Here is a 13,024-nt window from a genome sequence, read left to right as displayed (position 1 = left end):
AGTGATGTGCTGCATGGCTCCCATATTCAGCACAGATAAGGAATTCTTTTGGAATATTACCACACACCATGCCACACAGACACACATATGTATGTATGCATATATACACATTTTGTAATCTAAGGCAGAGTCTAAAAAGCAGCTCTGGCATAGCCTCCTGCCAAAGATTTCAGATTTTTTTTTTTTTTTTTTTCCTGGCCAGTTAGTTGAGAGCTTCTGAAAAAAAGAGATTATTCCTTTGCAGGTGTTGTCCTCAGACTCTGTGGGGTATGTTAAAGGTGTAAAGAAGTAGAAAATCAACAGTTAAAGCATCTATACTGTGATGAGTCCACATGCTAAGCTGTCCTGTTAGACAGACAATTAAAATGCACTGCTCTTGCATCCATCTCATTATGAGACTACCGCAGCCCACCTCTCATTACTTTGTGTGCAACAACAGTTGCCACGCAGGAGGGAGATTTGCTTAACGCGGGCACTGAAGTTACAAGGCAAGAAACAACAAGTTTGGTGCTGGGGCTGTTCAACTCCATAGTAGATGGAGGCTTCGTTAGCTGGGTTGTTTCTGCTGTGGAATGGAGTTGCATGCTGTGCAGTACTGCATAGGACACGAAGCTGTCACTAGATAAAACAGGGGACAGCCCAAGAAAAACAGTCCAGCTGGGAAAAAAAATAAAAAAATAGGGCCCATTCCCTCTGAAAATGCCTGTGCTTACAAAAAAAGAAATCCTAAGAAACCATTGTCATTAGAAAGTGAATTCATTAATCATCTCAGGGTGTTGTATAATTGAAAATCTACTAAAGCTGTGGAAGCCACTCCCTTTGTATCGAATGCTGTGCCTCTGGATGAGCCTTTCTGGGGGCTATTTATAGATTTGAATGTTGTTAGTTTGTATGGCAGAGCATTTGATAAAAGCATACAATTTTAAATAACTAGTGAGGTTACAGAAGAGCCCATTTTTGTGTGCCAGCAAGCCTCAGTGCTGTATTGATAACACTGGATTACAAGACAAGAAGGACAAGAGGGGCACGTTTAAGTGTCCCTTTTCTCTCTCTTGTCTCTATGCTGTAACCTAAATACACCAATTCCTTATTCCTTTCGTGCGCATCTATTACACCTAACAGCAAAATCTGGTCCTTTATAGACAATAAAAGGCTAGTTCATGTTCTTTCCATCTTGACCTCAGTCCCCACCTCCATGTTTTGCCAAGGCAGTGTACATCAAAGCAAAGAAATTCAGCTGGTATCTTATGTTGCCAGATAGACATTTTAGGTGTGATTTATATTTTTATATGGAAGTTTTCAGCATCTGTCTGCAGGTGTTTGCCATCTGCCTCTCTGTCAGAGTCCCCAGACAGTGAAATGGTTGATTTACCATACTCCTCTACCCCAGCTCCTCATTTTATCTGAGTGTATTTGTGACTTTCCACACCCCTGTTACCAGGAATGAATCACAAGGGCAGGGCTTGCTCTGCTATTAACATTTCTGACTGCTAACTGGTGCTAAAGGGTAAAGTTTAGACTAAGCGCACAGCTCTTCTGGCAGAGATTGAGACCATTTCATTTTCATAGTACTCTCAGTCCCCATGGGACAGAGTCAGGAGACTGCTAAATTTGCCCTCAAAGCCAGGTCTCCTGAGTGGTAGGGTAGACTGCCTCAGATACTAACTTTAATGTTGTGGTTGTATAGAGAACCCGTATGTTGCTTTGCCTTGAAAATGTTGGGAGTTCTTATCCTTCTATGGGCATAAACTGAATGAAATGCAAATGTTAAGTTGTGCCCCAGTAGGAACAGCTACAGCAGTGCTCTGTGAGGCAGAGATCCCTTCCTCTTCCTAAAGGAAAAGGGACTTTGCATTTTTATTTCATGCCATGGTACCTGCTGGGACAGCCTGGTTTCTGCCTGTCTCCTTTTTAGCCTTCACCTGCAGAATGACAGCACCTGTCAGTGCTTGCTCCTCTCAGTGCAACACCATTAGCCAGTGTTAATTAAACCATTCATTTGATCATATCACAATTTGTGATCAAGATGAAAAAACTGAAAACTAAAATCCAGAATTGAGAAACACAGTGTTAAAAAATGACACCTGTTCAATTACTTTGCTTTTCTATCACAGCCATTCTCTGAGATCAGCCTCTCCTCATGTTTTATCTTCACCTCAGGCACTTACAGTCAGACAGCTGGGTGTTCTTCCTGCCCATACAAATGCCCCTCAGTAAATAAATTCCACTAATATGAAGAATCTAATAGGGCTGATGGCATGTCAGAGAATGGTTTTCAGACTCTTGGTCAGACACAAGCTATACACTCCATAAAAGGACCATATAAGTATAAATGTAATAGTAAGCATTTTTTTCTCACACACACTCATGGCATTTCAGTGGCTTCTTTCTTCCCAGATTTGCTTATTTCTAAGATTATCAACTGGATTTTCTCAAACATGCCTTATTCCTCTTCATCAGAAGGATGTCTGCCTAATATTTTGGCAGAAATAACAAGCCATGCTTGTGCTAGGAGTGAGCAGATACACCTAGCAGATACACCTACACATTTCTTCAGGGCTTAGGTTTCTGCTGAGAAAGCTGAGCTAAGAGGATAACTGCCAGGTCCTGCCATCCTATTTTGATGCAGCAGACTAGCACTGCCTTCTCTATTTGTCAAATGACATTAGAGGTTTTACTGCCTCCTGTATAACAAACTCCTTCTTCAAACACAAAAGCTCCTGTAGGACTCAGCTCCCCTAAATTATTACTTCACAGAAGTAAGTTTATGAGCAGTTCTCCAAAGCACGCTGTGCTCACAGTAGGAAGAAGGTTTGCAAGGCTGTGCAATAGTACCAGGTGTTGCTTCCGACCACAACATTTGGCTATACAGTGCTGCCCATGGTCTAGCCTGTTCTTCACTATCTGACTACTGATGCCACACACTGGAATATATATATATATAATTTTTTCCAAAGAAAAGTGTGTCTTTTAGCTTTTCTTTGGTGAAAATTTCCACATTTAAAACACACTGTGGTATAATCACCAGCCTTCCCAGACCATGAGGGGACATCCATCAATGACCACCTGTCTCTGTCCCCTTGGATAGGCAGTCATCAATCTTTGGTTGCATGTGATAAAGTAGTGGTACTGTGTGAAGAGTCCATACAGGGAAGCTTGCAATTTTCTACTAATTTGATATTATCCATTGTGAAAAATGCAAATGCTTAGCTGTTGTCTTGACAGCAGGACAGCTTCCTCAGCATTCAGATAACCCAGACCACCATGTTAAAGAAGCTACAGGAGAAGATAAGACTGCAAAAGTGCTTTCCCAAGCTAGGCCTGGCTGTGGATCAGCTGTGTACTGCATACCCCAGGGTGTGTTTCTACTGCCTGCTTCCCATGCAGCCACACCTGGTAGCGAGGGACAATCCCTGCCACAGAGAACTCCCATCTGAGCCAAGTGAGCCATACAGCCCTGGGAAGGATTCTCTGTTTCAGAGTAAGAGCCCTCCTGAGCATGCAATAGGTGTAACGTACCTCTGTGACCAAACAGCATAAGCTCTTGCATTTAAAGCATATTCCAACTCAAAACGACTACGTAATGCTGCAACATGACTACGGCCAGGACCCCCACGTGCAACGAGACAGTCCGAAGATGAGGAAGGAGACAGAGAACCACTGCTGTTGCTAGAGGCTGGAGACATTAACTGGATTAAAAAAAAAAAAAAAAGAAAGAAAAAAAGCACAAAAAGGCACTGTTATTACATTACATACATATCTTTCGTCAGCTCTTTCCCACAAGTTGTGTGTCCCATATTTCCTTAACATTAGGCTGAAAAAAACAATGCCTTCTGACTTGAACAGCTGAGGAGGACAGCTGGATGCTGCCTGCCAACAAAGTGGTCGGTTCATCATCGCCTGCAGTTTTCAAGCTGGGATTGGATGACTTTCAAGAAGATACGCTTTAGCCCAGATGCAAGTTACTTGGCTTGTGAGCAGTCACTGGGCAGCTGGGAGGCATCGCTGCTTCCCTAGCAGGAGCCATTGTGTAAGACTTTCCCACCTGTACCAGAAAGGTGGCAGTGCCGCCTGATCAGAGTGGTCCTGTCTGAGTGTCTCAGGACAGGATATTGGACTGATGGGACAATGCGAATACAGGGCTAGCACATTAATATGTGTGTATAGACATGTATGCAGCAGCGGGGCCATAGACTTGCTAGCACAAAAAGTCCCTGTCATGCATGGATTCAGAGATGTTTAAAAGGAGAAGAAATGATTTGCTGAGCAAGAAGGCAAGAAGAAGAGCTGGAATTAGAGGGAGGGAAGTGGAGAGTTTTCCCCAAAAACAAGGCTTTGCCCTGGACACAGTGGAGCTTAAGTCTAACCGCAAAGCTAAATAAAGCTTTTTTTTTTTTTTTTTTTTTTTTTTTTTTTTGTGTGTGTGTGTGTGTGTGTGTGTGTGTGCGCGCGCGCGCGTGTGAACTCTTGATCCAGATTTCTTCCTGCATGCACTGCTGCCTATGTATCATAGAAGTCAGGTGTCCCACGAGATGGCACTGTTTCTTGTGATATAGTGCTTCACAATTTTTTGCACATAAAAGCTTCCACCTACGTGTAGAGCAACCAACTGTAGTCAGAACATGAAGAAATGCTGTTGATTATGGGTATCTTTCCTGATCCTTAAGCTCAAGAGCAGTGATACATTTTAAAAGGAAGGATTTATATTTTTTCAAACTCTTAAATACTTACACATGCACTCAGAATATATAATTTTAGGAACTGCAACCCTGATTCAAATTTAGTTGCTGTTTGACTACTTATTTTACACCAGGCTGAATGCTGATACACCCATTTATGTCATAGCCACAGGGCAGAGCAGGAATTTGCCTTTGCATTCATCCTTCTTATGGTTTGTGTTTTTACCTTTCTTCCATGGGTCTTGTCCAGTTTGTCTTTTCTTCTTCTTAAACCAAGCGGACTTGGATTTGGTGAATGGGAGGAAAAAACCTGCCAAGGACTAATGTGAACCACACCTCCACCCCACTGGTCACACTCTCTCATCAGTGTTCCTCTCTCTGAGTAGTTGCTGACACTCACAGCAATATCTGATGCCCACTGCCTCCTTCTGACACCCATTAAAACCATTACTGATAATGTGTCTTAAAAATGCAATGTGTTGGTTTGCAACTGGATGAAGCAGCTCAAGCACTTTCAGACTCAAAAGCCACCATTCTCCTCACCACCTGCTGCTTCCCTTATCTGTATTCCTTATGAGACTGCATACACACAGATATACCACACTAGAAATAAGGTCCTTACCTCAATATTGCACAGACATTCTTCTAATTTCGTGACCACTTCTGAAAATTCTGGTCTTCCCTGTGCATACAATAGTAAAAGCAGAGCTGTGTTAAAAATAGAAGGGGCATCTATGATTAAATAGACTAACAGATATATGATGAATCACAAATCACCTCCATTTCCTTTTCTTTGATTTTCATTGCATTGCTTTCAGTCTGCTTGGGAATCTGATGGGAACTGCAGGTTTAGAACAAAGCTATGAAATTAAGAGTCGTGTGTTTAACATTAACTGCATTATTCTACTTTTCTGTAACAATTAGACTTGAACTAATAATGATTAGGTCATAAGATTTCAGTAATACAATGAAGTATTGTTGTTCTTTCTGTCACATGATACCAACTGTTGCAATTAGATATTCCAGATGATAAAAAAAAAGCAAACAAACAAACAAAACCAACAAGGAGGAACTACTTTGGAAAGATACTGTGATGTCATAGAAATCTCAGGCTTCAATAAGTTGCTTCAGTATGTTATTCACTGCTGTGAATAACTTGTGCCTAGCAAAATGTTCCCATGCAAATAACTTCCCTACAAACATGGTAACCTTCACAGGGTCAAGTTCTCAGAGTTGCCTCTTCTTTAGCTGGTGCAAGGCTGGTGGGAAGGAAGGTCTTGTGTGATGACTGGACAGAAACTTGATTGTGAGGTGATTTCAGTGGCTCCCTTTATAAAGGATTTTGTTATGAAAGTGGTATGTGACCATGTACCTAAGTCCCCTCTCTTGCAATATTTGGGTATCATTGAGCTCTAGTCTACAAAGTGTTTAAGAAATACTTCATTTATTGCATGTGACAAGCTCTACCACCTTCAACAAAATTTGATCAAAAGACCATCAGAGACTATGGAAGAACTGACCAGTGCCTTTAAAATAAGAGTTTTACTTAAACCTAAAGCAATGTTTATTTGAACCGAGCCACAGATTCTGTGGCAAATACTTTGATTCTCATTAAATCTTACATATTAAAATATCTAATGGAAAATGCTGGTTAAGAGCCAGTCTAATTTTCTTTTCTAGTCATCTATTTGCCTTTGTAAGCAACTATTTTCAGGAGTATGCAGAAAGCAGATGTTCAAGTACTTCATAAATGGAAACAGTGACATGATACATAGGAAGTACCTTTCAGTTGGGATGACCCTTGAATGGAATTAAATACAATTAAAAGGATAAGTCTTCAAATCTGGAGGCATTTTATAGATGTTCAGCAAAATTCATCCAGATAGACATCATTTCATTACCTAAGTTTTTGTTTGTTTGTTTGTTTGTTTGTTTTTGTTTTTTAAAACTAAGGTAACCTAGGAGAATTCTGTGAACACTCATTGAGCCCCAAAGTTCAACCATTTTCCCCTAACAAATGACCCCTCTTTAAAATAAACATCTTTGTTTATGCACAGAGACAATATCTTTGTTTATGCACCTAGAGTGAAATTCTGCAAAATGGATATTTATATGGTGATGTTTTTTACCATTTAGGTATTTCACTCATTCTGCTTGTTATGGTGGTTCACTAATAGCATTGGGTTCCTCTTCTTGTGTGTTATGCTCAGAAGATATCACTGTGTCAAGGATCATTATACATGCTAGATACATACATGGTATAACTGAAACACTTTAAAAGAATTGCTTTTTAAGCTGTGCAGTGAATTTATAGCAGTATTCTAAATTTGTATCCACTGTTTCAGGATAGTCTATTGGCTGCACAGCAAACCTTTCAAATGCAGACTAGAAGGTGATAACATTGTAATGTTCTTTGTCCTATGGCTGTCCTGAAACTTTTCTGAGGCCTTCAGAAGTAATCCAAAATCTTTGTTACTGACAGTAATTTTATGTAGCAAAACAACTTTTAAAAAAGCTCATTTGGGTTAGTTTTTGCCCACATTTTGTGCAAAATTCAAGTTATCCTCTGGCTGACTGAGCTATCAATTGCCTTATAATTCTGCCATGCAGCTCTATAACATTAGTAAGATTAAATGATGTTCAAGTGATACTGATGAGCAGCAAAGTGCATTAAAATTCTGAAAGGATGTTTTCTTTTTATTTGGGGCTAAATGAGCTGTGGAAATGCTAACAAGATACAGTGACTCTATTCATTACATACTGCTTGCTTAAGTCAACAATTTACTATGACATCTTATTACTAACTCTAAACAGAATGTGAGTTACTTGCTGATGGTTATTAGCAGAAGCTTTATATTTACATGGAAAAAATAAACAAACTGCTCCCCTCATCCTCCATTCCATCCTAACATTAGCTCATAAAGTGGGAAGACAAGACCATATTCAAGTATCCAGGAAACTTTAACAAAAATGAAATAAAATAGCTATGAAATAAGCTAACTATGCCGTGCACAGAAAGCACATTTTATCTGCAATTCTCAAAATGAAATATTAGGTAAGTATCCAGTCAGTAAGGGGGCAAAACTCTCTGAAGGCAATTGGTAGCCTAAAGTTACACAAACCTCCCTCTTCCACTGTCTTGGTACAGCACCTAAGCATGTTCTTTAGTCCACTAAATCAGTTAAGAAAGCCCTCAAGTATCCAGAACAAGGCTAGGTTTAGGAACACAAAAACCTGTCTTTCTAAGCTAACTAAAAATGGTACTTAAGAGCAAAAATATAAGACTCTGCTTCCAGTGTGAAATTCAGAGTATCTGGTTCAATAATATGAAACAGCATATGCAACGAGGCTTTTGTAACACCAGAAAATTATAGAAGTTCTAAAATCCCTTCTCATTCATCCATATTGAAACTCCTATTTTGTTAAATGAAGTCCTTGAATGCCAGCATAGCACCAGCAAACCAAACATACGAAAAAAATTATTTCCAAACCCAAAGCCCATTCATCCAATGTGTCTGCTAATGTAGCTATCCCACTTCATGGAACATTTTCTAAACAAACTGCATTTCTAGTCTCTGGAGCATTTTTCTTGACTTTTCAGACAGTTGAGGGCAATATGCAAAAATGTGTGTGTGATTGCTGAAGCTATGTATGCAAAGATGGCATTACAGACACAGGGTCACCTGCCTGGCTGATACACAGAAGCACAGAAATGACCTATAGGATGTACCCATCTCTGTAATCCTCTGTGAGAAAAACTTCATGGAGATGACACTCATCTGACTGCTTGACATTATCACCAAACAACACTGTCAAAGCCCAGATGTTATAAACAAAACCCATTATTCTGGTGCTCTACACATGCCAGAATAATAACACTGTCAGTAAGACAACATTGACTGGTCTGAGCCAGCACAGGTGCCCACACACTCTCATAGTTGCAACTGAATTGTCATGTGCAAATACACAGGTCTGTGTATAATCCATACAGTCAGAAAATACAGGTGGGATGTGGCATCAGAAGCATTCTAGTTATCAATCTGCTTTGGAAGATTTCATGCTCAAAATAAGGACAGAGATCTAAAGACTGTTTAGTAAAGGGTCACTGCTGTCTGTCTGCCATGTATTTGGATGGTCTCAGGGACCATTAAATCCTGCTGTGGCACTAAAGGCTACTAGTTTGAACTAGTTAGTTCATGTTCCCTTTAGTGCAGAAATAACAATAATTTGCAAAACCCAACATAAAACAATATTTCTTTAACCACTGTTGTATATTCTCAGAAGGGAATACTAATGCATTTTATTTTCTTTAATGCTGTTGCTATTGAGTTAAATGGGTAAGCAGCCAAACCTCCTCACTTATTAAAAAACTCTCTTAATTGTAATATGTGAGAGAAGTGCCATAGTAACTTCACCACAATAACTATGTTATATCAGACTCCTATCCTGCAGAAACTGCTGCGCTACTAGAGATTAATTACAGCAAATGTAACACATATTTTTTGAAATACAGAGTACAGTTGCTTTCTATTATAAAGAAGAGTTTATTAATTGTAACTAATTTCAGTGGTTTGTGTCTATCAGCATTAATCAGAATCCCATTTGAAAATTGCCAGTGTTATCAATAGGGGAAAAAAGTGTTCATCATGTTTACTATTTTAAGCCTCTAAAATTAAATTACATATCATATAGGGAGAAAATTGAAATAATAGTAAGACCCATAAAGGGTTTAGAAATCTGGAATAGGAGAGGCCGATTTTAGGATTAGCAGTGATATAGTTTATGAGAATGAACCACTCTGGCAGAACGGTGCATGTGAAATGCATCTCAGAACAGTAAAAATGATAATAATAATAAGCAATGTAGTAATTTTGAACCATAATGGAACAGATGGCTTTCAATTTTTAAAATGAGTATGTCATCGTGTAGCAAATAAATAAATAAGTAAATCTAATATTTGGATGCACAAAAATCCATGATGCTTCTGATATTAAGCTTCTGATATCAAGCACTTTGAAGTGGAAGACTGGAGAAGGGCTGTGTCCCTGCAGTTCAACCCAGGTAAAACAGGTTATAGCAGTGAGTTGAGAGATGCAGCTGGACAGGCTTATGGAACTTTCTCTGTGCTTTGACAGAGAGATTGCAACTCACAGCATGAAGAGAACAAACCACTGGCATGAATTCCTGCTGCTCAGCCAAGGACTGTGGTGAACAGCATTTTCTTCATCTGTACCTGGCAAAGAAGAGTGTTTGTGAACTTCGTCACAACTCTCCCTCTCCCCCTTCTCCCCTTTTCCTATGCCATGCTTCAGTGTCCTCTCCATGGAGAGGACACTGCTATGTCCTTTATGATTGCTTGGAGCAATCATAAAAAACAGTTTTTTTTTTTTTTTTTTTTTTTTTTTTTTTTTTTTTTTTTCCGTTTGATCATTGTTTGCCAACTGTTCTGTTCTTAAATACGTTAAACATGTTTTTAGCTATATATACAGCTTTGATTAAAACTACATCCGGAAACAGAAATCAAAAGCCAGAATATTTTCACAGCTTGCAAATCATGTTCCCATTTCTCTTTTCTAGCAATTCCTTTAAGAACAAAAGCCTTCAGCATCCCTTATGGGAATTTTGCCTCAAAAGAAGGCTTGAGCATTTTACTACTCCATATGGGGAAACAATGATCAGTATATTGTTTAGAGAGACCTTGCCACTAGAAGTGCCATGGAGCCCAATGGTTATTTTCTTAGGTTTGTTAGGAAGGATGAGGTTGTCTTCTTATTGCTTGTTTTAGCCATGGTTTTGAATTTGTTGTTGCTGTCCATGCAGCCTCTGACCCCTGAGACTTGCTCCCTGTTTTCCTATAGACTGCAGGACCTGTTTTGAGTTTTCAAAAACCACTCTATTTTCTGCTTTATTTTTTACACTGTCATCATGTGGTTCCAGTGGTTTCTCTGCCTTAGGCTACAGAAGTTTTACTGAGCCATGTATCAGTGGTCAGAAATATCATCTCTACAAGGTAATGAGGAATTATTTTCATGGAGCAATTTCTTCAAAACAGCAGGGAAATTCTGGTCTGTAGATGTTGGAATCTACAATGCTAACAGCCCTGCCTGGAGGCAGAGATACGTTAGTGAAAAAAAGCTGATAAACAGCTCAGCATAAATGCTACTGTGTGGTAAAGTCTACATAGCCCAAATTACAAACTCCTTTTTACATGCATTTACTCAGAATGCATCATCACCTGGAGAAAGTCTGAGGGATCATCATCAGGTGATTCGCTACAGGGACTAACAGGATCTCTACACTGCTGCAGAATATGCCTACGGAGCTGCTACTACTCTGAACCTAGCAGGATATTCTTCCAAATCTTATTGAATGTTGCAGGATGATGTATGTAAATTGTACTACGTGAGAGATTATATAGCAGAAGACTTCAATTGATTTCACGATACTCTCAATTTCTAACCACTATAGATTTCAAGAAAATTACCATAACATTTTGAAACCTATGTTTTCCTAACAATATGCTTAAGTATACAATTTTGTCTTTTAAACTTTATATCTATTACAGGAGCTGTTGGTCTCTCTTGTCTGGTCTTAGCCTTCTTTAACTGGAAAATTAAAAAGGAAGAGCAAATGAACATACGAGAAAACCCCAGATGAGTCACAGAGTGAACATGAGCCAATAAACTATCTCACTATGGTATCCTGTAACCACTGCTTAACTGAGGAAAAGGAAATAAAAGTCATGTCCATTGTGGCATCTGACAAAGAAATACCACTTTCCACAGGTAATTAGGCAACATTCTGTGTTAAAGGCAAGTAAAATGTCCATATGCCCAGAAACATCACTTAGGCGCAGCCAGAGAGTGACCACAAGAGCAGCAGCTCATTCTTAAGCCTCAAGTGCAGATTGATGGAGTTGTGCTCTCAAAAGCTTTATGGAAACATGCCTGTGAACAATGAAGCAGAGACTGAAAAAGGATTTCTACAGAACTGTTACTAACCCAAGCAACCTGGACCAGTGGGAAGATTTACAGACTACAGTACTACTTGACCTTTCAAAGACAGATAAAGGTGGTTTTCTTTTAGAAGAGAACAGAAAAGAGTGCAAGGTGTAAAGCAGAATTAAATTCATTATCCAGGAGTAAAGACACAAAGTTTGATTTTCTATTGTCATTAATTTAGTGCAGACACACTTGAATAATCAGTGGCCATAAGCAAAACTCAGAGACATGTCATACCTCCTGTACACTGGTATACATGGCTATAAAAAATATAAAATAGTGATGACCAGGCCCAAATAGGAGATTGGCATGGTTTTCTAATGTTGGAGTTGGGTTAAAAGCAAATCCTATGTTGCATTATAATGGACTATTATGAGGTACTATGCTCATGAAGAAATAGATATATTCCAGAAGTGTTTCTTTGCATGTTTATGAAAAACAGCCATCATCTGGGAGCCAAAACACAGTTAATACAACAAATACAGATGCCAGAAAGTTGTCACAAGTCTGCTGTATCTCAGTAGTGGATGTTTCTCTTCCTTCCCAGACATAAGACGGATGAAGGGTCCTAAGGCAGAAGTCCTGAAGAACAAGAACACCATACACCCCTGTCCTCATCCTTCAAGAGTGTAACAAAGAAATTGCTCTCCTATTTTCAATCCTGAATTACTAAATTTATTGTTTACTTCACAAAATGTTGAGAATGACATTCCTGAATCCACCTGTGCCTTTCCAAGGTGGAAGTGCTGCAGCACTTCAAAAAATAATAATAATAAAAAAAGCCATTTCTTCTTCAGGTCTCACAGATAAGACAGAAGAGGTAATGAAGAGATGAAAAAAAAATATTGAAATGGGTAGAGAGATGGGTCTAGTTTTTATAAATATACCACACTTCAGCCAAAACCAAGAAGATACAATCCAGAGCAAAAACTAAACTATAACAGAAACATTGAGGATTTGGGAAGCACATGAACATGTTTACAAGGAGGCTAACCTGCCTGCTGAACCCTATAATTCAGTTGCTGTGCCCAGGTTTATGTGAAGTATGACAAAGTTTCAGCAGAAATGAATGCTGTTCTCTGCTAAAGTTAAGAGTCACCAAGTTTATTCTTGAGTCCTTTGGTTAACTAGTGGTTAAGTAGAAGAAACAATTTATATTGTAGATAACCTGCATGAACTGATAATACTGGAGATGATGGAACAGAATTACAGAAAAGAGAAAATATGTTGGCACTTAATGAAAATATAGTTGAAAACATTATTTTTCAGACACACCAATACTCCTCATTACCAAAAGAGAAAATATACTAGAAGTTTTAGATAATGTGAAGAGCAAAACATACC

The 13,024-nt window shown here is 39.0% G+C and overlaps 1 protein-coding gene across 2 annotated transcripts in view; it reads right to left on the bottom strand.

The window, feature by feature from the left end:
* The window catches only part of LOC118170725 (serine/threonine-protein kinase TNNI3K), a 66,038-nt gene that overhangs the window by 4,816 nt on the left and 48,198 nt on the right, over window positions 1-13,024 (bottom strand). For both annotated transcript variants that reach the window (XM_035333220.1, XM_035333221.1), the window contains 2 exons: window positions 5,302-5,361; window positions 3,520-3,689 (listed from right to left, as the gene is read on the bottom strand). In XM_035333220.1, coding sequence (XP_035189111.1) covers window positions 3,520-3,689; window positions 5,302-5,361 — 230 coding nt within the window. The remainder of the gene's footprint in view (window positions 1-3,519; window positions 3,690-5,301; window positions 5,362-13,024) is intronic.

The sequence above is a fragment of the Oxyura jamaicensis genome, chromosome 8, assembly GCF_011077185.1.
Source record: "Oxyura jamaicensis isolate SHBP4307 breed ruddy duck chromosome 8, BPBGC_Ojam_1.0, whole genome shotgun sequence".
Classification (NCBI taxonomy): domain Eukaryota; kingdom Metazoa; phylum Chordata; class Aves; order Anseriformes; family Anatidae; genus Oxyura; species Oxyura jamaicensis.
The sequence above is the reverse complement of the archived record's forward strand: the minus strand, read 5'-3'. Positions and strand labels throughout refer to the sequence as shown.